The sequence below is a fragment of the Chamaea fasciata genome, unplaced genomic scaffold, assembly GCF_029207755.1.
Source record: "Chamaea fasciata isolate MVZ Bird 193981 ecotype frontalis unplaced genomic scaffold, bChaFas1.0.hap1 SCAF_15, whole genome shotgun sequence".
Classification (NCBI taxonomy): domain Eukaryota; kingdom Metazoa; phylum Chordata; class Aves; order Passeriformes; family Sylviidae; genus Chamaea; species Chamaea fasciata.
Genome location: NW_027094100.1, coordinates 9,991,110 through 10,015,753, shown reverse-complemented (window position 1 = coordinate 10,015,753; position 24,644 = coordinate 9,991,110). Strand labels below are relative to the sequence as shown.

At 55.7% G+C, this 24,644-nt stretch overlaps 2 protein-coding genes across 2 annotated transcripts; both read right to left on the bottom strand.

Moving 5' to 3' along the window:
- Positions 1-224: 224 nt before the first annotated feature.
- Positions 225-18,718, bottom strand: LOC136297382 (proton-coupled amino acid transporter 1-like). Its single transcript, XM_066197252.1, has 11 exons — positions 18,659-18,718; positions 15,173-15,320; positions 14,409-14,499; positions 13,736-13,824; positions 13,411-13,506; positions 12,602-12,686; positions 10,313-10,531; positions 9,972-10,070; positions 8,378-8,544; positions 3,303-3,472; positions 225-564 (listed from the first exon to the last, which is right to left on the bottom strand). The coding sequence occupies exons 2-11, from the start codon at positions 15,313-15,315 to the stop codon at positions 296-298; spliced, it is 1,428 nt and encodes a 475-aa protein (XP_066053349.1). The 5' UTR covers positions 15,316-15,320; positions 18,659-18,718; the 3' UTR covers positions 225-295.
- Positions 18,719-20,767: 2,049 nt separating this feature from the next.
- On the bottom strand, positions 20,768-24,644 carry GM2A (ganglioside GM2 activator). The gene is made up of 4 exons (XM_066197207.1): positions 24,374-24,644; positions 22,373-22,525; positions 21,357-21,539; positions 20,768-21,240 (listed from the first exon to the last, which is right to left on the bottom strand). The coding sequence occupies exons 1-4, from the start codon at positions 24,488-24,490 to the stop codon at positions 21,085-21,087; spliced, it is 609 nt and encodes a 202-aa protein (XP_066053304.1). The 5' UTR covers positions 24,491-24,644; the 3' UTR covers positions 20,768-21,084.

Here is a 24,644-nt window from a genome sequence, read left to right as displayed (position 1 = left end):
TCCTCACCTCTCCAAATGCCTATTTACAGAGGAACTGTTTGGCTCTACCACCTGCCCTAAGAGCCCCCCAGGGAAGGCACTGCCCCAGCCTGGATCCCACCTTCCAGAGGGAGCCCAGGGCAGGATCCTGCTGCAGCCGGGCAGCCGTGGTGCCGGGCAGCCCCGTCCCCTCACAGACCAAAAAACCCACCACGCTTCCCAAGAGGAAAGGGGAGGCTGTTCCCAGGAGAGCAGTGCTCAGTGTCCATGCACCCCCAGCTCAGCATCCAGAGGGGCCAGCAGGGCGAGGGGACGGTCACTGCACCAGGACAGTGGTGGCGTTCACCACGGCAGCCGCGGGTGCCACCAGCTCCACCAGCGCCTCGTACGTGCCCACCACGAAGCCCACGAAGCCAAAGAGGCTGATGGCGATGTCCTTGGCAATGACAAGGGGGTGCATGCCCTCCGAGTAGTAGGTGGCAATCTCCAGCAGCGGGGGGAAGATGAGAGCCAGGGCGCTGCTGCTGATGGAGCCCACCAGGGAGATGACCAGGTCCAGGCGCGGGATGAGGATGGCCAGCACACCTGGAGAAGGAATGGACAGTGACATCAGTGCTGCCACCTCCCTGTGTCAAAGCTAGCAAAACCCCACCCAGAGATGCCACCGGCTGAGTCACACCTCTGCCCTCCTCCCTGACAGAAGACAAGGCTGCATATTTTTCTGGCAACTCCTCCCCAAGAAGCAATTAAGCCGTTAAATTAACAACCCTTTTTGTCGCCCTGGGCGCCACCAGAGCGGGCTCCAAGGCTGAGCAGGATGGGTGCCGCTGGCTGCCAGCATTCCCGACCCCCCTGAGCGAGCCAGCACGCCTGCTCCCCACACCTGGGGAGCCATAAAGCCTCAGAAACCCCACAAAAGCAGGAGAAGGGAAGAAAAAGGCATCTCCCCCACCCCAAATCAATCCGTGTGGTTTGCGTGTGTTTAGAGCTCCTCCAGCAGCAGCACGCCCACGGCACAGCCCGGGGGAGAACATTTGTTAGGACTCATTTGTCAGGTGAGAACTGCAGCCAAGGAAAATCCCCCTGGGAGACTCCTGACAGCTTGAGCTTAGCAGTTCGAGCTCCAGGATATTCCGGCTCCTCCTTCTCCTCCTGCACAGCACCAGGAGAGGACAGAGGGATGCCACCAGAGCTCTGCACAACACAACAGAACCCCCTGCAAGCAAAGCAGATCTCACTGTTTAACCAGTGACCAAGAGAAATAAATTGGTTTATTGCTTTGAAAGCCTTTCTGCTTAGAAACAGGAGACGCCACGGCAGGTGCAGCCCCTGTGGAGAAGGGACATCTCAGGGCTCCTTATTGGAGGGATTTGTTCTCTCCCTGGCCATCAGCTAAAGGCAAGAGAGGCTGTTGGAGCCTCCCTGAGCCAAAGATCACCTATGGAACTGCAGAAGGAAGGCTTGACTGTGCCACCACTGCAACACTGCTGTCATCTGAATAAGTCTAGAGATAAACCATCCCTTCACCAAGGGAAACAGCCACAAAAGTCCTGAGCCAGTTTATCGTGGTGCTCAGCACTGAACAGAGCCAAAGGAGTGCTCTGCCAGGTGACTGCTGCAAACAGCATCCCTGTTCCAGCAGCCTCTGAGGAGAGCGGAGCAGCTTCCCTCCAACAGCATCCTCAGCACACCCCACACTGTTCTTTGGACTCAGAAGTAAACAAAATTATTAACTCTCCTCTAAAACAAGCAAATTTGAAGCACCAGCTGCAGTCCTCAGCCTCCGGGGAAACGGTCTGATTTCTGTAGGTATTAATTCAAAGGGGTTTTAAGCATGCTGGTTTTGAAGTTTATGCTTGAAAGACACCCATACACCAGATTGCATCCTCTCTTTGGAAGCCAAAGCCCTGGTGGGGGCTCACAATCATCCAATGAATATTCATGCAACCCCCCCTAATCACTTTTATCCTCAGCAGGAGCCACAGAGATCCCCTACATGGAAGGGTGAGGGGAGGAGGTACAAAGGAATCTGCATCCTTCCACCAACACCTCTGCTGCCTCCCTACCCCCAAACAGGAGGGTACAGCCACTGTCAATACCTAAAGCCATCCCATCCCTCCAAGCCTTCACTTCCATGGCTTGGCACAGCCCAACACTCTCCAGGAGAGGCTCCAACCCCACAAGCAATTTCCAAGTTCACCCACAGCCCGAGCGTGGCCAGAGCATATCACCCAGCACAGCAGGATTTCATCCCTGCACCCTCTGAGGACATGAAGGCTTCAGGAACTCAGCACAGAGGAGATGGGCCTTGCCCACCTCTGTAAATGCAGTGCTTCTGGCCTTTCATTAGTGAGAGGCAGAAACAGCAGCACCCTGCTCTCAGCCAGCTGCACCACCCCTGAGTTAGCACCACGCTCCTCTCAAACCCAAACCGCAGCCAGCTGCCCAGGTCCCTGATACTCAGCTCTGGTGCATCAGCAGCATCAAGCCACGGAGCAAAGCTCCATTTCAGCAGTGGACGCCAGGGAGCTCAGTCAAGCATCTCAGCTGTGCTGACAACAGCAAGCATTCAGTCTTCAGGAATCAAAGCCAGCCAAAATCAGATACCACCTGATTTCATTCCACACCTTTCCCAAAGGTCCACCAGGCTCCAGCCAGGAGCCTGTTCCACCAAAACCTCCCTACAGGCACCACACACCACGAAGGGAAGGGAGCCTGTGGGGCTGCTCCAGGCACACCTGCCCAGCAGCACACTCTCTCTACACTGCAGCACTCCAGGGCTCTGGCTGTGGGTCAGCTACCCCTGACAGTTGTCTCCTGCTGTGCTCCACACTGCAGCGAGTGTGTGGGCACAAAAACACCCCATCCCTCACAGTCAGTGACTCCCTTGCAGTCATGCCCCCACATCACGAGGAGCACGAGGAGCCTGGCTGCACACTGCCTACAGAAAACAGCCTCTAGGCTAGGCTGCCCTGGCACTGAACCCTGCTGGGTGTTTTCATGCAAACCCTGGTGGGACTCCACTTCCTGCAAAATTGCCATCCCCAGGCCTGAGGCTCCATGGGGATCTGCCACTTATAAACAATGCAGTTTTACTACTCCTCCACTGAGAAGACTGCTCCCATACAGAGGAGGCAAAGGACCACTGCTGCTGCTCTTTGGAGGCCACTAAACCCACGGGTGTGTATTAGCCAGGCCCAGGGACTGCCAGCTGTGAGGGCTTGAGCAGCAGGGCCAGAGGTGCTGGGGCGAGGTGTGAAGGCTCAGGGGGAAGGAGGTGTCACAGCCTCATGGCAAAGTCAGACAAGGTGGTTTGTACTCACAGGTGACACAGACCAGGGCCACCCTGAGGAGCAGGTTGACCAGCCAGCCCCAGCGCTCCGACACCCGGGCCACCAGGGGAGGGATGATGATCTCGGCAGGCACGTAGAACTGCACGGCATAGGTGAAGAAAATCCCAATGGAGAAGAGCAGCTTGACAGCTTGGTACAGCCTGGAAAGGACAAGGACACCGTGAGACAGGCTCTTGCTCCAGCCCCTGCAACATCAACAGCAGAAAGCAGAAGGGGAACGCTCTGCAAGGACATTTGTGAGCCGGGGGTCTCAGCTCCTGAACACTCCTAGAAAATTAAGGGTGATGCATCTAATTCACAAGGACCTTTACTGAACAAGAGACAGCAAAGACATGTATCAGCTGCAGCCATGATTACACATTCCAGCTACTGCTTGGCTTCTGAGGAGGGGGAAGAGGAAGGCACTGCTGGGGTAAGTCTGGGCTTCCGTGCAGAGTGAACATCACAGTGTTCCAAAAGCAAAGCCATGTGAACAGGCAACTCAGCCTCCTCCATCAAACAAAAAAGAGCAGCTATTTTTGGAATGCTGCAAGATACACGTTTTTGGAGGGGAAGAGAGTTAAAAGAGCAGTTTGGGCTGAGCAGAAGGAAGGCACAGTGCACACAGGCTGTACACAGCACCTTGGGCTCACCCCAAGTCAAATCTCACCATGTCCCAGACCCTGCAGTGATACAGTGTGGCTGCAGGAGAGAGCCCATCACAGGTGACCAAAAGGCACTTCCCAGCCCCATCTCTGCCCTCAGCTTCCCAGCAGCAGAAAAAGCCTCTCCAGAAGAGAAGTAACATCTGGTTATCTCACACGTGGTCCTAACCCCTCCCCAACTCAAGACATACTAACCAAGCAGGAAACATGGGTCCTGGCCATACCACTTGGGTAAATATGGGGTGGATCCGAGCTGAGGAATGTATCTGCCTCCTGCCTTCCCTCTACCTTCTTTGGGCCTGTGCCCTTCTGTATGCTGGGTCTCGGCATCCACCTTCTACAAAAGCCTTTAATCAGAGAAATCCAAGTATTCCCATGCAAGACAGCTTCGAACACTAGTGGCAGAGTCAGACAATTCCCACAGATGGAGTTAGGGATCACCTAAATGAATGGAATGTTACACAGGTCTATGGGACCAGACCAGATGTATTCAAGGCTGCAGCCAACAGGAGCCCGAAGGCACCTTATCATCTTCAAAAGAGCAGGGTGCTCAGGGAGAGCTCCTGCTGCCTTGGGAGAAGGGTAATATCCACCTTCAAGAAGGATGAGGGAAGGCACAGGCTAATCAGCCTCACCTCAATCCCCAGAAGAGTATGGGTTAAGTTCTCCTGGCATCCATTTCCAGGCACATACTGGACAGTGAGCAGCCAGCAGGGAATTGCCAAAGGGCAATCCTGGAAATATCCTCATCAGTGACCTGGATGAGCTTTCAATGACCCAGAGCACATTCTCAGCAAATTCCAAGCAAGATTAAATTGGAGGAAATGGCTGACACAGCTTGGAGCAACAACATGATGTCACAGGCAAAGCTCAAGTGCAAACACAAATTCCCAACACGGGAAGGGCTGGGGCCAGGAGAACAGGACCTGGGGGGTCTTGGTGGGCAGCAGACTGAACATGAGCCAGTAGCAGGACCCTGCAGTGACGAAGGTCAATCACAAAGCAGGCTGTGCTAGCAAAAGCACAGCCAGGAGGTTAAGGAGAGGGATCAAGGGATTATTTTCTTGTTTAGGGCTTGTGCATCTTGAGTATTGTGTCCAGCCCTGACACTGCCAGGACAGGACACTGACTTACTCTGCAGAGCAAGTTAAGTGCAGGCTACTCTAAGATGGTTGGGGCTAGAGCATAATGTACAAGAAGAGGCTGCAAGTCCTGGGCTCGCTCAGCATGGTGAGAAGGTTAGAAGGGGATGTTACTAATGTCTTCAGCTGCCTAACAGGAGGGCATGGAGGAAAGAGTAACAGGCACTTCTTGGAGTTGCACAGCAGAAGAACCAGGTGCAATGGGACAGAGCTGCATCTCCAAAGGATGGTCAAGAGCCAGAAGAAGGGCCTGGATTGGTAGGGAACCGCTGTCCTTACTGATACTCAACATTTAAGCTGGCTCTTCTCTGAGCAGGTGAGAGGACCCAGCGATCCCACGGTGTCCTCTCCAATCTGAGCTACCCTGAGGTTCCAGAGGCAAAGCGAATACAAAGTTATGTCCAGAGTCCAGAGTGCGCCCATGCAGCCACACGCGTGCACAGGAGCCTTGAGCCACCGAGCCACGGCTGCCATATCTTATCACTGTATTCCCAAGGAAGTGATTCTATAAAAGCCATAAAGTGCTCCAGGGCAATCCAAGATTAATAGCTGTTACTAAAAAAAAAGTACAGAAGAAGGCTGTGTACCGGTCCTGCACAGGTCAGGAACCAGGACAATAAGATCAAAGGGCATTTTAAATACCAATAAGAAGAATTCAAGCATTACCCTTGTTCCACAGAAAATACATGCCCATGCAGGGCCTTGGAGAGGCACTCTGCCACTCACAGCAACGCCTGCTTCAGCCAGACTGCCATGCTAGGCCATCCCAAAAGGCTGCAAGAAGTGAAATATCCTCCTGGGGCCATAAGCTCTGTCAATACCTACCCTCAACTGGCCACATGCAACCCAACAGCTTCCCCCTCACTACAACATTTCTTCACCCTTCAGATGGTGCAGTGAGGCAACCCTTCCTAGGAGGCAAGGAGGGATTTCTGCACAGCAACACTGTATTTTGGACACTGTGGTTAGACCTGGGCACTGGGAACTGACAACACTCCTCGTTTGAGGAAGCTGTGGTTTCAGAGAAACGGGACTGAAAAAGTCAAAAAGTCCTTAGTCACTCTGTAACTCAACGATTCCTGAAACATTCACCAAATCTGCTCCAGAGACCTCCAGACAATGGCTGCAGCAAAGGAAGGCTGCAGCACCTCCACCACAATCCTTGCCTTGTCTCCCAAGCTGCAGGGAAACCCCACACATGACTTCTTACCCATAGCCCTATGACCAGCCCCTGCAGCCCAGCCTTTTACTGACAGAAAAAAACCCACAGGCAAGGCAGAATGCGCAAGACCTTCATTTCAAAGAGCAAGTCTTCACACAACACCTGTGGTTTAATCCACAGAAGTGGTAGTGAAAACTTTATCTCAATTATCACAGCCCTTACTTGAGATAACCCATTTCCAAGTCCAACATCCCCTGCCAAGAGGCAACAAGCACAAACATCAAGGAGTCCTGTGTGCTGAGTGACAAGGAACACACCTTCCCTGCAGCTGCCCTGCCATGTGCCCAGGCCTCCCCAAACACGGCTTCCAAAGGGCTATTCTCTTCTCACCATCCAAAAAAACCTATGGTTACTTTTAGAAAATTAACTTTAGAAAACTTTACCTTCAGAAAAGTAGTTTACTTTAAGAAAAGACAAGGTGTGGATACTCCTAGAAACATGGATTTGCACTATTCTCTCTGCAGCCTAGCAGGTCATAGTAATCCCATTCTAAGGACCTGTTCTAAGGGAATGCCATTCTTCAGGGCAAACAGAGCTGAGATTCCTTGCAGAAGCCCGTTTGCAGCATTTCAGGTCAGCAGATGTCATTGCAGGCTGTGGCGTGCAGAGCCCAAACCTGGGAATGACCTGCTTTCCACCTTCAGGAGAAATAGCAGCACCTCATCCCCTCCACACTGTACTTCAGTTTACTGAGCAGAAGGGATTCACACCTTCTCTGTTTGGCATGGTGAGATTCAGACTTCCCTACAACACAGGCACATCCTTCCACCAGCCCCATCCCTCCTCACTGAGAGCAGGGACCTGGCAGAGCTCCCAACCCCTGCAGGGGACAAGACAAGGCTCTTGGCAGGAGCAGGATCTTCTACCACACCAACACCAACATCCAGCAGTGCAGTCACTACACAGACCCAGCATGAATGAACATCCATGTGCTCAAACTGAAAAGAAACCCACACAGCAATAATTAAAGCAAAACCAGGCTCTATTTTTGTCAAATCTTTGCTGTCTCCAGAGCCCCAGCTGCGCAGCTCCACGAGGACAGCGTGTGGAAGCCTCAGTGACTCAAAACTTGAGGCCTGCCCAAATTTACTCCAACAGTGAGACAGTGAGTCACACTGCAAGGTGCTGGGTGCTACTAGGAGCAGAGAGGATGGGCTGAAGTGGAGGACAGGCACCTCCAGGTCTCACTCTGGTCTCTCGCAGGATTTCAAGCCAGCAGAGACCATCAAAGAGAACTGCTTGCATTTCTCCTGTGGATGACTGTGGAGCCATGACACTGAGCAGCCACCAGCCCTGGCAAGAGGAGAAACAACCCCTCCAGGCAGGCAGACAGGCATGGGGTCAGGCCACAGGGCTCCAGACAGAAACTGGAGCATCTCAAGAGGCTTCACCAGATCCCAAAGGACAGACAGGTTTGGGATGTTGCTGCAGAGCTCTGCCCCCATGGAAGAAAGGGGTATCCTCATGGCACCAGTGCTCACAGGCAAAGCACTGGCTCAAGATGAGCCACAATGTGGAGCCCAGAAGTGAGAGTTTGAGCTCCAGGGCTGCAAACAAGGAACACAGCCCACACATGAAGATGTCACATCTCACTCCCTCTGGGAGCTCTCAGCTTTGGGTTGGTTTTTCACGTGCTACATTTGAGGAAGAGAAGCGGGTTTTGCACAATTCAGTGATCTTCTGGAATGGCTGCGTGGGGGTTGTGTTCAACATCTGCTAGCCAGAGCCCTGCTGAGCCTCAAAAAGGTGCCACAAGGCTCCAAGAAAAAGACAAGAGCTGCACCTACCCAGGCAGGGACCATCAGGGACCTTAATGAAGCAGCCTGAGCTCCAAGACCAGGCTCAGACACTACAGCAACAAGCCTCTTCCAGCCCATGCATCCAACAAACCTTGTCAAACTCCCTGAGGTTTGCCTATGGCACAGTTCCTCAAGCTTACCCAGATTTGTTCCCACAAGGAGTGAGGTGTCCCTCTCCCACCTGTCTGGGCCCCTCATTCCTCACCTCCCAATCTCTCCACTGCCCCCAGGGACTCACCAGCAGTTGGGCAGGTTGAGTGTTATGCTGGCCTGGATGTCTGCCCCGAAGCGCAGGTAGCCCAGGACACTGAGGCTGATGTACAGGATGGTGACAATGCTCATCCCCACGTAGAGGATGACTGGGAACTGCCTGGGGTTCTTCATCTTGTTTTCCAGAGGCAGCACCTGGGAGAAGAGGAGGAGGAAGATGACAGAGCAGCAGGTTGCCCGTTCCTCTATACCCCTCAGCCCCAAAAAAGCAGGAGGGGCAGCCCCATGGCCAAGCACAGCTCGCCATGCCAGGGGATGGGATAGTCCCACATGGAGCCTGGAGAATCCAGCTGAAAAAAACCTCTACAGGAGATCTGAGTTCAGTGCTCCCATTGGAGACCTTCAAACTTGGCACAGCAAGTCTCCAACAGATCACCCACGCCCTTGTCTTAAAGATGGGACCTGCTCCCTGCCCTTGGCAGGAGCTGTACCCAGTTCTGAGTCCCAGGCAATGCCAACCACCCCATACACTGGGTGCATTACACTCTGCACCCCAAAACAGCATAGCCATGCCCACTATTTCACACTGTTCTGTTTTCCCAGCAAATCCTGGAAAGACCAAAACACACTCTCTTCTGCTATCAAGTTTGTCTTGACAGATTTCCACCAGGCAGGACAATAAAAAGATGAAGGACAGAGGTAATTATCTCACCTCTATACTACTACCACTAAACATAGGCCTTCAGCAAACAATTTTATAGCTGTCCTTGGGTGGTGTTGATTTCAAGAAGAGACACAGTGGAAGATCAGATGAGAAGGCAGGACAGGAATAACTTTTATTTGCTTCTTCACCTCCAAGTCATGCGAGGAAGAGAGCATTTGTGCCTCAGTGCTGGCAAGAACCCTCTGCCCAGGGCATAGCATTCAGTAAACACACCTCCTGTAATGGATTTGGCCCTCCCCAGCCCTGTGTTTACACAGCCAGCTTACATTAAGAGATGAAAACATTTTTTCCTCCTTTGAAGGGAGCTCCCGGAAACAACCCACAACATCTTAGGGAGTCATTAAGCCCTCCAGCCACCCACCCAGCTTTTTTCACAAACACAGTTGGTCTATTTACAGCATCCTGCATGAGAGGCCCATTTGCATGGGCAGGCTGGGGCCACAGGGCTGCCAAAGGGAGATCTCAGTGCCTCCACAGCAAGGTGGGAAGGAACGGATCACATCTTTTCATGCCACGCTTTTTGGTCTCCCATTTAGGCAACTTCAGGACCCAGTCCGGTAACAAGACTCAGGACAATTCCTCATCTGCAGGTCAGCCAGCAGAGCTCCAGGCAGAGGCTGGTGTGATCCCCAATCTACTGTCAGATAAAGCCACCTCTAAAGCAGCAACCAGCCTCCTGAGGTTTGGAGCACGTGCTCCTCCAGCCTCAGAGGGAAGCACCAGAGTTTGACCCAGGAGACAGCCTAGAGCTAAAGCTAACAGCATCATCCAGAATTTGGGCTGTTGTCAGAGAAGTTCAGCAGCAACTGCAGCTGCAAAGCAGAGCAGGTGCTGCAGCAAGTCCGAGCAGGGCTGAGCCTCTTGTGCAGCAGCCCCACTGCCACATGCCCAGACTTACCACGCCGATGCCTTCAAAAGCAAAGATTGCAGTGCCAAAGAACAGAGGGTAGGTCTTCCAGGCTGCTGCCAGAGGCAGGTTTCTGGGATCAGGAATGTCCTGGAAAAAAGCCCACGGAGAGTTCAGACACAAGGAGGATGGGGGGGAAGACCTGGCCTGTTCTTATGACTCCCTGTCACAGCCCCATGCTGCAGGGAAAGCCCTGCAGAGCAGAGGGAACCATCATGCCCACAGGAACAAGCAGTACCCCACAGCATCCAAATACCCCATTGTCGAGCTCCCTCCACCTGCCAAAACGTGGGACAGCACAGAAACGAGAGAGGGGAGCCATAAACACGTACCCTGACGATGTACTGGTAGATGACAACAAGGCTGACAAGCATGGCCACGTTGGCCAGCATGGAGAAGATGGACAGGACCTTGAGGTTCTGGATAAAGGTGAGCAGCACCACAAAAGGCAGGATGGAAAGCATGTACAGGCGGGAGTCCATGGTGGGGGTCATCACCACTGTCCTGTTGGAGCTGCAGTCATTGGTGGTCCCGTTTGCAGCAGACACAACCTGGGGAAGCACAGGAAGTCCTGGTGAACCCCATCACACAGGTCTAAAAGCCACAGGTCTTAGCAGTCCATCCCAGGTGGGTCAGAGTACTCCAACAGCTCACTTCAAACACAGCTAGCTGATTAAAATCAAATCAATACATGTTTTCAGCTAGTTCTGAAGCAAATCCCTGTTATCTTGCAGGGGGCAGAGGTGAGACTGGCTGTGGCACCTGAGCCAAGAGAACAAAGCCTGCCTGAGCCCAGATTCACCAAGCAGGAGGATTCAGCAGCCAGGCATAGAGAGCAGAGAGCACAGGATGCATGTTTGCACTGCCCACGAGGTCAGTTCAGATGAAAGGAAAGAGGCACTAACTACTATTTCCAAAGGTCCTTTCCCTCTTCTTGCACCAAGTTGTTATCTAAGTCACACATTCTTCAGTTACCCAGCACCCTGTCCATGTGCAAGGACATCTGGAAACGACTGCTGGCCCCCAAGTTCACTTTCTTCATGATAAATCATCCTTTCCTTGGGGTCTTCCATTCCAAAGGCACTCCAGACCATGTGCTCACTTCTAGAGGTAGCTCAGCCCCAGGAACCGGGTGGCTGAGCTATCCCTCCCAAGAGCATGGGCTCACTGAATCACCAGTACTACCATGACCAAGCTGGTTCAGATACCAGGTTCTGTCCATTCACTGCAGCAAAGAGTGGCCTGAAAACTGTTTTAACCTGCTCCAGAGCAAGTCCTGCCCCAGAGGAGAGGCTGAAGAAGTCTGTGTAAACCAGCATCCTCTGTGGGAGAGGGCAGTGCAGGGCCATGCACCCATGGGGCAGTGCTGCTCAAGCCCCAGCCTGCCCTCCCTCTTCATGGCTTGCTCCATTTTCCAAACCAAAGCCCTGCCCAACACAGTGGCACCTTGCCCAAGGTACCACCTGCACCATGGCCCCCCACCTAACATGCTAATCCTCACCACAAAAAGAAACAAGCAACACTCCCCTCTCCCCACCCAAAAAAAAAAAAAAAATTCCAAAGCCAAGGGGTTTCCCACATGTGGCCAAAAAAAAATGGTGTGGATTTGCAGGTTTTTGCAACTTTCCCTTGAGGCTTAAGACAGCCTTCAATCTTTTCTGTGAGGGGCTGAGGAGAAAGAAGCCCACCTTAAAGTGGAGCAGGGGGCTGATCCCAGGGGTGGGGGCCAGCAGCAGCCTGGTCCCTCCTGCTCTTGGGGCTGGTGGTGTCAGATCACCAGTGCTGACCCATTTACTCCTCCTGCCACCCCACAATGGGAATCTCCTCAGCTGCTGCTCCAGGAGCAGAGGAAGAGTCTCACACTGGAGGGACCCCCCCCTGCTCCCCAGGAGCCCCCTCTGAAGCTGATGGCCATCACTGAAGAGCAGATGAAGGGCACAGCCATGGTGGCAGTGACCAGACCATTGCTACAAGAGCAGAGCAGGAGCACATGGGGAAAAAAGCTGAGCATTGCCTGCAAGGCATTGAGCTGGCAGAGGCTGGGAATGGGGACTCATTATTCCCAGTTTCTTACAGAACAGGAGCCAGCCAAGCGGTTCAGGGTTTCTGTTTATTTCCTCCTGAGGCCTGGCAGGAAGAAACTCTTTCTCTAAAGACGTAATTAAGCTCCAGAGCCACAGGATGAGGAAAGAAACTGGAATGCAAACAGTTCCAAGGAAGAGAGAAGAGAGATTCACAGCAGGTCCTGGACCCACACATTACCATCGACACCAATAAACCAATTAACTGAGAGGGACGGGACAGAAAAGGCACAGTCCCTCTTATTACATCCCTTTCCTGTTGGTCCCTCACTAAGTATGGCCCCACTTTTCCTGGGCAACACAGGACACCTCCAGCACCTCTGCAAAATCACAGAGATTCTCAGGAAAACCTGCTCTGCTTGAACAGGAAAACCAATCCTCCAGTAACTGGGCAGAGGAGTGGACTTTTCTGAGCAGCATATCCTACAGAAACCAGACCTTTGGTGGAAAATAGCCACAGGATGCAGGAGGTAAGAACAACCCAAGCACCTTCACACCCTCTCACCTCCCCCCAGCTCATGAAGGAGGTGTAAGTCCAACCTGTTTCAGATTGTCCGCCAGGAAGACAAAGTACACGCAGCAGAAACCCAGCTGAGTGATGATCAGGAAAACTCCCACTATACGCCTGCAAAGCAAAAGAACACCATTTGTCAGCCAGATCATACAGAAATAAGAGCCCACTTGGGTTGCTTTGGGTTGCACTTGCACAGTGCAACGATGCTGCTCTCCTCAAGGTTGGGGTGTACAGGTCAGAGCAGACCCAGCTCACTTCTCTGTGATCAACAGAGAGGACCTTCTCTCCACCCAACCTCACAGATCTCAGGCTCTCCAGTCTCCCCCTCCCATCCCTTCCAGTGTCAGGACCAGCCTCAGGAGAAAAGTCTCCTTTTTGGGTTTAGCATCTGCACAGAGTCTGCTGCTGAATTGTTAGAGCTGGAGACAACTCTCCCTGGACACAGGAAGGGGTGAATGCTCCCATCCCGATGTGCAATGATCTGTGTGATGTAATGCGGGACACCCATGGGGCAGGGAGCAGCCACTGGACATGTTCCATGTCTAGCAAGATGGGCCAGCACTGCAAGACCCTATTCACCCCTTTGTTATGCTGTGGACATTTAGTTATCCCACGCATTTAGTATAAGTCACATCTGGCTGGGGACAGCACTAGATCAAAGATCTCAGCATTACCCTCTGCGGGACACTGAGCATTCAGGGCAGGTGAGCCAAACAGCATTTTGTCACTTGTGCTTATCTGCTGACACAGCTCAGTGACCAGAGGCTCTTCTGTCCCAGCTGCAGCACATGCTGGGCACAAAGACAAGTCCCTGCTTGGGGCAGCAGAGCAGTACCTTCCCCAGATGGCATGTGTCCTCAGGCAGGCACTGGGAGTTGCCTCCAGCCCATACATCACAGCACCTCCATAGTCCAGAAACTGCTTCTGGAACCTGTCCAGAGAATGGAGAAGAATCATCACATCAGCCCTGACTGCTAGTTCCCAAGGCAAATGGTGACATTAAAAGGAAAACAGTTCCCGTGAAAAAGAAGAGCATTTCCCAGCTGAGGTTTTAGCATGGGTAACTTGCTGCTGGGGGCTTTCAAAAAACCCCAGGGCTTTTTGGACAAGAGGGGAGAAGTGTAGGAGCAGCAGGGCCGGGAAGGGGAGTTGCTCCTTACCTGTTGCAGAAGTGATGGGCACATTTCACCAGGATGCCCATGCAGTGCACAGCCACGACTCCCATCACCAGCAGGCTCAGAGGACCCAGCTGCAGGGAAGAGAGGGGGAAGGCTGCACTCTGATGGCCAGAGGCAGAGCTGCACAGTACCTTCTACTTCCAGACAGAACTCCACGGGCTGGGTGAGTGCAAACACTGCTGGAGGCTGAACCAGAGCTCTGGTGCAGCTCCCAGGAACCAGCCCCCAGGACCAAATAACCTGACAGAGCCACGAGCTTGGCAGAAATGATGTAAAAGCAGCAAGCTGGGACAGTTTGGGTGTAGCAAAGTGCTTCCAGGATTGTTTTCCAAACTATCTTGACATTTCTACTATGCAGGTGATGAAGAGGTCATGGCCTGGACACAGCGTCCTGCCTCACCCCAAGCAGAGGAAACCACAAGCCCAGCTCACACACTGAACTCCCTTCACACCAGGCAGCAACAATGCAGGAGCAGCAGGAACAGTCTCAGCAGTGAAACAAAGCCACAGAGCTTGGGGTGCAAACAGGCGCGAGTCACCAAACACTAAGAGGTGACTGGGCAGGGACTCAAGCCCCAACACCGGCTAAGTGAGCTGCCCCTATGGGGTCACTCTGCCCCACAAGCTCCAGCACAGCAGGGCCCAGCTGCCTTACCAGGATGCCAGCATTCTTCACAGCCAGAGGCAGCCCCAGCAGCCCTGTCCCAATATTCCCCTTCAGCAGATGGATCAGGGTCTGGTACCACCTGAGGGAAAGCAGATGCAGAGGTCACTGTCATCAGGTGCCCACACCCACACACAGCTTATCCTGTTAAGGGTCCACAGCAGCTCTGAACTGCTGCAAGGAATGCACATGGAGGTCATGATCCTGTCCCCTGAACTCAGCTCAGCCAGCTGGGGCCCAGCTAGGTGTGAAAGCAAAGACTGAACAAACAGATTTTCGGTGGGCATTTACAAAACCCAGCAAAAGCACAGCCCAGCACCAAGGAGCTGTACAAGAAATGTCTCTGACTTGAAGGAATCAGTCTCTGCGAGGCAAAGACAGCATCCTTTACACACAAGAGCACAAGGAAGCCCCCAAAACAATGGCTGCAACATGCCCACATACCCTCTGAATCTGGGCATGCTGTTTGCTTTTCAGATTTCCCCACTGCACGAAGGTGGAGTGGGAAAATACTGGGAAAAGCATCAATCACTGCCCACTGCCAGCAAGCCCCTCTTCACCAGAGAGCAACACTGGGGCAGCTGCTCACTTGGTGCCAGCACCCCACAGATGCAGAACCACGGCTCTGCCCTCATCCTCCTGATGAGAACTCCCCAGAAAACCACACCTTCACCATCCTCTAGCAAAGTCAGCAAGGAGCCAGCATGACCTCCCCAGTGCCAGGCCAGCCCAGGGAAGAGGGGAGCACCACTCACGTTGTCCCATTGGTCTCCCCGAAGCGCTGGTAGGACTCGGGGTGCGCGAAGCCATTCATGCCGTCGGGAGGGCTCCCCTCGGGCGTGACATCCGTGGAGCTGTAGTCATTGTAGTCCTCGCTGCGGAGGCGCCGGGTGGACATGGTCCCTGCGGGGACAGTGGCATTAGGGGTGCCCAGCTCAACAGCCCCATTCTCAGGCTCCTTGGGGTCAGCCATTGTGCAGAGAGACCGGCTCGCACTGCCAGAGCAAGGTCTCCTCCAGGGCTTTTATACAGCCACACGCTCACGCCCAGGCAATCACAGAGCTGGCATGTCCTAAGGTCAGAGGCGCATGTCACATTCCCACCGGCTCTTCATCCAGATTCGTGCCCATGTTTTGGGCACACCCAGACAGAATGGGGTCAGGATCCTGAAGGCAGAGCCTGGATGTGACCCACTCCATGTCAGGCAAGGGAGCTGCGTGCCCCTGCTCTAAGGGTGGTGAGTGTGACACCACAGGCAGTGGGGTAGGAGGGGACATGCTGGCACTGTGTCCCCTGCTCAGGCACTTGGGACTAGGGCTGTCAAATGGACGGGCCAGGAAAGTGTAACTGCTTTTAACTTGCACACAGTGTGCTTCAAGGGAACGGCTTGCTCTTGCCAGGGAAGGGAAAGTTTCCTAACTTCTCCTTTTTTTTTTTTTTTTCCCTTTTTTCCCTTTTTTTTTTCCTTACTGAAGATTTTTTATTAAAGAGAATTTTTACAAAAATGTATTATACTCCCATCAGAGAGGAGCACAGACCATGTGCTGACAGCAAAACACCTGCCCTAAAGGTTTTACAGGTTTTATAGCCAAGGAGGTGCCTATGGGAAAAAGAGGCTTCCCAGGATGAGGCACTTGCACAGCCTGGAGCTCTTGCTCCAGCAGAAACTCCAACAGCGTCCAGCAAGCCAGGAGCACCAGCACAAACCTCACCAAGAACACACACCTCATGACTTTATCTGGAAAACAGTCAGCTGTTTCAATTCCCACACATGCCACACCCAGCACCCCAAACACCCACTGGGAAGGAGCACCAGAGGCAGGGAAATAATGTGTAAGGCTCTTGCGCCACGGACTGGTGACCCAGCCCCTGCCCCACTACTCCTCTGGGCTGTCTTGGCCCAGGCACCACACCTGCCCCAGCAGTCCTGGTGCTCCCCATTCCAGTCCCCAGCACTGGTAAAGAACTGGGAGCAAGAGGAAGCAGCAGAGAAATGCTACTATTGCAGAAAACTGCCTCGTTTCCTGCCAGAGCCCTTCATGCACCCACCGAGTCAGACAAGCGCCTGCCAGATGCAGCCTCAGCACAGACCAACACATCTGGCTGTGCAGGGAATGCTCAGCACAGACCAATACATCTGGCTGTGCAGGGAATGCTCAGCCCAGGTAACCCGGGTGCTGCTTCACCCCCAGAGCACCCAGTCATTCCCCAGAGCACTGTTCTGCAAATCTGGCTGCTACACAGATAACAAGCCAAGAGCTGCAACCACTGGGAGGGTCCAGCCTGGAGACCAGAAAGGTAGCAGGGAGCAAGGGGTTTTCCTCAGGTCTGGATGCCCCAGATCCCAGCTGTTCTGGAGCAGTTATCCAGGCCACAACAGCGGTGCTGCTCTTCCTGCGGCACCAGGCAACACCAGCAGCAGGAAGCAGCAGTGTGTCCCATGAAATACCAGGCTCTGGAGCAGCAGTGAGGCTGGCTGGCTGGCTGGCACTCCAGAGCCAAAGGCAACACATGCATCACTGCTGCCCAGCCTCTTCCCTCACAGCTGGGACACGCAATCGTGTCCTGAACCGGCTCCGCCGCGGGCAGGGCGATCCGGCGAGGCAGGGACCAGGAAGAGCGGCAGCAGGAGTTTACACAAGGAAAGTGTTAGAAGCTATTTGTCATCGGTGACAGGCCCAAGGGGCAGGGGAGAAACCTGGGAGGCTCTGCCAAGCACCACGGGCTGGTAGAGGACAAGGAGAGTGGGCAGAGGGGGTGGAGGAGTGGGTCAGGCACGGGTACCCTTCCAAAAGATGGCCCACGCAACATGAGAAGCACCCAAGAGCAACGACTCCAAGATGAACACAAACTGGTGACATCACTCTGCCTGATCGCTCCCTGTGGATTTTTTTTCCCCCTTTCAAGCAGGCCCGTCTGCTTTCTGCTTTGAAGAGCCAGGGAAATGCATTCATCGTGACTTGCCTGCCTTGTGTCTGGATTAAAGGTTGCGTAGCAGCAGGCAGAGAGCACTCTGCTCTCCTGCAACCAACAAGAAAAAGCTGCAAAACTTGTCTCATCCACACGACAAACATTTTAAACCAAAGCAAAACCCCACTATGCCATTTCCTCTTCATTGGAAACAGCAAAGATGGGAACATCTACATTCGGTTTCCACTTCAAACCCAACTCCTCAGCCACTTTCATGCGCTTTTTTGCCACCCACACACAGAAGCGATTTCATCCTATTAGGAAAGCTGGCGGGGGGGGGGGGGGGGGGGGGGGGGGTAGTGACAGCAATTTGTCCCTTACAGTGACTGCTACATGCCAGAAGTCAAAAGCAAGATGTGACTTGCTGCTGATCCTGACAGCTCTCCCCAGCTGAGCTGGGGCTGTGTGTAAATCAGGAAATCTTCTGGAAAAGCGAGCTTCACAGCAAAACTCACTGCCGCTTCCCACCATGCGTGTTGAATTCCTCATTTCCAAAGCACGACTTGTAATAACCCACCTCAGCGTGACACAAGGAAGAGCCAGGGCTGCCAGACCCCCTGCCCTGCCTGCAGGGAGGCCACAGACAAGCCCCTTCCCCAGGCCACCATGTCCATGCCAGCCTGACAGCTTCCAGTCACAGCATCAGTCCCCTTGTCCCTGTGCTCCCAGAGCCTCCAGAGAACCCCAGATTCACCTTTCCAATGTTTCACAGCATGGCCTGGTTCCCAGAGCCCGGCTTCCCCCCACAGGGGGGCTGCTGGGCACAAACCCCACCAGTCCCCACAGCTCCCACCCCAGCCAGGCTACGCTGCCCAGTGTGGGGCTCCCTGCAGCCTCCCAGTTCCACGCAGCATCCCGCATCCCTCCCAGCACCTCACATGGGGGGCTGTGCCCCCAACACTGCACGGCACGCCCGGACACTCCGAGAGGAACCCCACGGGGGGCCAGCCTTCATGCAGGGCACCGCCAGCACGCCCCGGAACACCCATGTCAGCCTCCAGCGCCCATGTCAGCGGCCAGGACCCCCATGCCCTGAGCACCCGTCCATGCACAAGGACTGCCAACGAGGCCCCGGAGCCCCGAGTCCCGTCAGCGCGCCCAAACTGCCCCGAGCACCCACGCGGGACGGCGGCACTGCCGGCACCCCGCGCATCCACCGCGCCCCCCGGGTCTCTGGGCACGCCGCGGGCTGACAGGCGGCTGACAGCCCCCACCCCCGGCCCCCCGGTCGCCGTCCCGCCCCGGTGGCCGTCCCGGGGCCGGTGCCGCACCTCTCCGCCGCCCCGCACCGCCCGGCCCCGCCGGGCCCGCTCGCTCGGCCGCGCCGTCACGTGACCGCGGCTCAGCTGAGCGCGGCGCGTGCGCGCGGGGGGCGCGCGGGCGAGGGGCGGGGCCGGGCGGGGCCGGGGGAGGCGCGGCGCGGTGGCGCCCCCCGGCGGCGGGAGGGCGGGCTCGGAGCGCCGGGCGGGTCCCGCGGCCGCCTGTGGGGAAGGGCGGGATGGCCGAGCCGCCCGTCCCTCCGCGGGCAGCCAGCGGCCGCCGGGCCGGGAACCCAGCTGGGACACGGTCTGAACAAGAGTACTGTGAGCGAACTGAGGGTGTGCGGCCTGGAGAAGGCTCGGCGGTGGCTATATCACTCTCTACAACTCCCTGAAAGGAGGGTGAAGCCGGGTGGTGTCGGGCTCTGCTCCCAGGCACCAGCGATATGACAAGAGGACATGGTGCGCCGGGGAATGTTTAGATTGGACATTAGGAAGACTTTCTTCACAGTGAGAATGATTAGACATTATAATGGACTGCCCAGGGAGATGGTGGAGTCACCATCCCTGGGGGTGTTTAAGGAAAGACGACATGGCACTCAGCACCATGGTGTAGTGGACATGGTGGTGTTCAGTCACAGGTTGGACTACAGAGTGAGGTCATGATCACAGAGATCTTCTTCAAGCTAATTGATTCTGTGCTTCTGTGATCCCCGCAGCAGGGCTGCAGAGCAATGGGGATTGCCCTGGGGCAAGGCATGCAGAGCCATGCAGCTGTCAGGGTTATTATAGAAGGTCACCAGGATGACCCTCAAAGCCGCCCAGCATGGGCTGTGGCCCCCTGGGCCATGGCTCTGTCCCTGTGCCCCCACATCAGAAATCAGCATTTGCAGATCTCTGCCCTGCCCCTCACACAGGAACTGGCCTCGGGGCTGCTCAGCTCCGCTGGCCACAGCCTCCTCACTGCTGCCCCCACACCACCACCTTCACTTCCCCCAGCTCACACCCACATCCACACTGTTCCCAGCGAAACAAATGTCACCTCCATGTCACCCCCAGCAAAAAGAGGCACCAGCTCCATTTTCTGGTAAAAAGATTTATTAAGAACCTGCAGAACCTGCCCAAAAGAAGGTTGCTGCCCTGGCACTGAAGGGGAGCAGGGGTAGAGGGTTAGTGCTTCTCCAGGCAAAGCCACAGGGTGAAACAAAGTGAGTGGAGGGCACAGAAAGGCAGCGGGAGCACATCTGCGTGGTGGAGGAACACCTGCAGCAGTTAAGGCATTATAAAGTGCTTGTAGAAGACCAGCCCTATCGAGGGGCTAAATAACACAAGCAGGCAGGGACAGCAAGGGATGTGGGTGGCTGGTGGCACCTGGCACAGGGGAGTGATGACAGGCTCACACCCTGCCCAAAGCTGCAGGAGGAAGGATGCTGCCTGCCCACATGACAGTCCCCAGCCACAGCCAGGATGCCCCCCAAAATAGGATCTAGGCTGCTGGTCTTCATGGTCATCTTCCAGTTATCCCATGTTCAGGATGCTGCTGTGTTTGGGTGCCTCTGCCAGCACAGAGGAAGGATACTCCCAGTGCAGCATCCTGCCTCAGCTCACTCCCAGAGGAAAAATGAGACAAGTGGGACTGGTCCTCAGCCAGGCTGTGCCCCAGCAGCTCATCACAGCCTTGTGTCCCTCTCTGGAGAGAGCACAGCCATCAACCAGCAACCTCTTCTGCTGCTAGGAGTGTCACCAGCCTCTTGGTCCCCCCTAAGTGGGAATGTCCATGTGGGGCTAGGGTGGTTTCCATCCTCTTGTGTTCCTGATGTTTGCCTCAGGTGGGGCATGGGAAGGTGCCTTCACAGGTGCCTCATGCCACCAAGCTGGTTCCCCATGCAGGATAGGGATGCAGCAACAGCAGGTTCAAAGCTGCTGTGTGGGGACAAGTCTCCTGCAGCCCCTTTAGGGACACTTCGCAAAACAGCCCTGTGCTCAGACCAGAGATGGTGGGAAGCAAGGACACCCTCTGCAACTAGTGCTGCATCCCTCCAGCCTGCCCCAGCACTCCCAAACACACCCTCATCCCCACAGACTGCTCCAAGAAATACTGCTTTTCCCTGGAATGTTTTTGTCTAAAATTGCCCTGATAGGATTAAGAAAAAAAAATTTAAAAAGAAACTGGATAAAAAATAACAACCCCAGGTCATGCTGGGCTTAGGCTCCAAGGCCACCCTGTCCAAGCAGGAGACACCCTGGTGATGGGTTTGGGGACAGCAGAACAGCCAAAGGGGCCTCTCTGGGTGTAGCAGAGGAGGAGGCACTGGGGAAGGGGGACAGGGTCTGCCTCCTGACAGCAGGAGGGATGGACCCACAGGGATGGGTTGGGACAGGGTGGGGTGGGACAGGGGACCAAGCTGGTGGGGACAGGAGGGACAGTGTCCCAGCCCTCAGCGGGAGTGCAGGGAGAAGGCCAGTTTGACACAGCTGAGCTCCTCCCCGCCATTGCTGACCACCACCCGCACACGGTAGTTGCCGTTGGTCATCCAGGAGGGGAGTTCCACATCGGGCACGTCAAAATCACTGGCTGGCAGGGAGTAGGAGCCCTGTGGAGAGAGGAGACAGATAGGCAAGAGGTCAACCAAGAACCCAGCCCAGCACCAAGGGGGGCACGGTGGCACCCACTGGCACCGCCAGCATCACCACAGGGGCTGGGCCGTACCGCTTTGAAGGGGCAGTGGCAGGGGATGCCGTAGGTCAGCAGGGGCTCCGGGCAGGGCGTGCCAGGTGGGATGAGCTCATCGAGAATGCTGCAGACGTCATCGTAGGTGCAGCTGCCCAGCTGGTCGATGCAGGGCAGCTGGATCCAGAGGTCGCCCAGGGCCTTCTCTACCACCAGCACTGCCTGGAGGGAAGGTGTTCAGTACCAGCACAACCAGCAGGGGCACCCACAGCTCCTCACCAGCCAACTCCCTCAGCTCCGGATCATGCAATCTTTGGGATGTCCATGTGGTCACTGAACGCCCTCCTGCCTCCCCCTCCTGCTTTCAGTTCCTCCCAACCTGCAGCTTCTGTTCCTTCAACCTCAGTTTGACCCCCTCAAGCTAATACCACCCAGTATCTCACATCCCCACCTCCTCTCCCTCTCCTCTACCTGTCCCAAAACAGGATGCTCCCATCCTGCAGCTCTGGCTCCATGCTCCCCCAGCACTCGCCCCACAGTCCCAGGCCCAAACAGACACCACAGCATTGCTCAGGACAGCCCACGCACACTGGACAACAGACATGTTCTGTCTCACTCCAAAAAACTTCCCAAGAAGTGGTTCAGGCAGCTGGCATGGCCCAAGGCTCCCAGAGCAGTGCTGTGGCATGTCCTTGGAGGGAGCAGCCAGGTTGGCTCCTGAAAAACAGCTGCAGTGACCTCCAGAAGGACCCACGGCACTTGGGTTTCACTTCCCTTCTGGAGCCATTACATCCCCAGGACATGAGACAACTCAGGTGGTTTCTGTCCTAGGGTCAAGGTTGGGAGGCTCTCGCCGAACTGTCTGCTCCCAGCCACCACAGGTCTCCCCATGCCCACTGCCCTGTTCTGGCTTACAGAGCCCAGTGTGCTCAGCCCTGCACCTCACTCCCCAAGGGCTGCTCATTCCTGTACCCAGTGACAGGCATTTCCCAGCTGCCAGTGTTTTGGGGAAGCTCTGCCCTCCCTCACCACACAAAGGCACATCTGGAACTTACTTTCAGAGGGGAAGCCATGGTCTTGCCACTCTTGACAGCAGCGCTGACACGCAGGCTCCCCGGGATGCTGATGGGGTCGGGTGCCACAGAGAGGCTCTGCAGCACCACGGGGTCCCTCTTGTCACCACAGTTCTCCCAGGCAAAGCCACCAACCTGCAGCACCGAGGGACAGGAGGAGTTAGAGGCAGGGCAAGCCTTGCCTTGTGTTTGCAGGAGGTTTATCCAGAGCTGCACCTCTGACCCCCTGCCAAGCATCTGCTCACAAAGAGCCAGAAAATGACCTTCAGCCCCTTCAAATGCCAGTTCTTGAACTCCCAGCTCTCCGAGGCTGAGGACATTGTAGAAACCCTCTGTCCGTGTGCCTCTGCATGTACTTTACGCCCAAAGAGGATTACCAGGCTGCAATTTCCAAACTTGCCTTAGCTCTTCCTCCAAACATTTCACACGTAACCAAGACAAGATGCATCCTTCATGCCAATGGCACCAAGCAAGGTGTGTGGGGACAGGTCAGAGCAAGTTGAGGCCCAGTAGTGGCTGTGCTGTCCAGGTGGATGGTGGGCAGGAGTGTGGGGATCCCTTGGAGGGGCTGTGGGGTTGGCACAGCCTCCCACCTCATCCAGGACCAGCCCTGCTGTTGTGAGCCCTCATCCACCAGTTCCAGCCACCTGGTTCCACATAGGAGCAGGAATCACACTTGGGGACCAGATGAGCTGGGCTCATCCTCTGCCTGGTACACCCCAGAGGCCTGATCCTGAGCTGCAAAGGAGTACAAATCCTGATCCAGATACAAAGGAGCCAGGGCAGCAGCATTGCCCTATGGGATGACGAAAATCCACATGTTAGGAGATGTCACCCGAATGAGGGACATCACTTATGTGTCCTGAGTTAAGAGTCACGCTCAGACATCTCCCCTGTTTCCTAGAAGCCCCACCAACCCCTCCAGCCACCACCAGTAAAGACCCTCCGATTCAAAGGTGGAGGGATAGCAGTACTTGTCTGCAACAGCCACCTCTGAACCTGCCAGAGGCAAGTGGCAAAGAGACCAGCTCAAGCTCCCTCCCCGAGCAGGTTTGGCCGGAGCATCCCGTGTGCCCGTGGCACAACGTGGGGCTCTCCCTGCCTGCTCGCAGCCGCAGAACCGGTGGAGGCTGTATTGCCTGGTGCCACACGGCAGCCCCAGCGGGCACAGCGCAGCCCACGCAGCTCAGCAGCCCAGCCCACCGTCCTGCTTGCCCGCCGGGAGCAGCCCGGGGCAGGACACAGGGCTCAGGACAAGCCAGGTTAAGGGTAGGCTGCACCCCGACACTGAGCAAAGGCTGGGAGCCCCCAGCCAGGGGGTCTGCAGGCAAAGAGGCTCCAGCGAGCTGAGCATCAAGTGTGGGGCTGCAGATTGCTGCCCACCAAGCCCCCTCCAGCCTTCCCAACCGGTTCTCCCTTCCCTCGAGCAAGCGCAGCTTTCCTGGAAAATAAATTGCGATATTTCCCTCCACGCTGCGTGAGAGTTACACGTGGTAATCATCTGTGTCTTAATCAGCGCGTGTTAATGAGCCCGGCCCAGCACTCCGTGGGAATAGGGAAGAAGAACCTGGACTGGAAAAGACTCATGGAGCAGCAAAATGAGAGCCGGGATACGATCAGCCGAAGGACGAGGCCGCTGGGTTTCTGCGTTGAGAAGTGTTTGTAAACACCGGATCCTACTTGCTCCGAGCTGCCCCCAACCTCCAGCACTGTTCCCCAGCGCGGGGGGCTGCGGGGCCCCGGGGGTCCGTGGACCCCACTCCCCTGCCCAACCTCAAACACCCACCCACCAGCGATCTTCCACCCTGACGGGACTGGAAATGCTTCTGGTCTCCTGCAGTCCCAGCGGGATGACGGAGCCTTCCCCCTCTCCGCCCCGCCGAGTCCCCCCGGCAGCCCCCTCGGTGCCCGAGCGGTGCGGGGTGCGGGACGCGGGGTGCGGGACGCGGGGTGCGGGACGCGGGGTGCGGGGTCCCCCCTCACCTTGCTGAGCCGCCGGGCCCCGCTGCGCTCCACCAGCAGCTGCGGCTGCGGCCCGGCGAGCGCGGCCGGGACGAGCTGCAGCGCGCACAGCGCCAGCGCCAGCCCCGCGCACAGCATCCTCCGGGAATGCGCCGGGAACGGTCCGCGATGGCTCCGGGGAGCTGCTCCGAGCGACGGAGAGGCGAGCGGAGGACAGGGACCTCGGAGGGACAGGGCTAGCAGCGGCCGGTCTATGAACCCCGAGCAAAGGGGATGAGCCCTCTCTCCGAGC

Bases quoted from the DNA above. Each gene is read 5' to 3' on its own strand.
- GM2A (XM_066197207.1), bottom strand. From the start codon at position 24,490: ATGCTGTGCGCGGGGCTGGCGCTGGCGCTGTGCGCGCTGCAGCTCGTC. The intron at 22,526-24,373 runs GTGAGGGGGGAC...TCGGTGCTGCAG, and splicing joins GGGCCCGGCGGCTCAGCAAG to GTTGGTGGCTTTGCCTGGGA. The intron at 21,540-22,372 runs GTAAGTTCCAGA...CCTTCCCTCCAG, and splicing joins CCATGGCTTCCCCTCTGAAA to GCAGTGCTGGTGGTAGAGAA.
- LOC136297382 (XM_066197252.1), bottom strand. From the start codon at position 15,315: ATGTCCACCCGGCGCCTCCGCAGCGAGGACTACAATGACTACAGCTCC. The intron at 12,687-13,410 runs GTACTGCTCTGC...TTTGCTTTGCAG, and splicing joins ACACATGCCATCTGGGGAAG to GCGTATAGTGGGAGTTTTCC. The intron at 3,473-8,377 runs GTGAGTCCCTGG...TGTCCTTTCCAG, and splicing joins CTCAACCTGCCCAACTGCTG to GCTGTACCAAGCTGTCAAGC.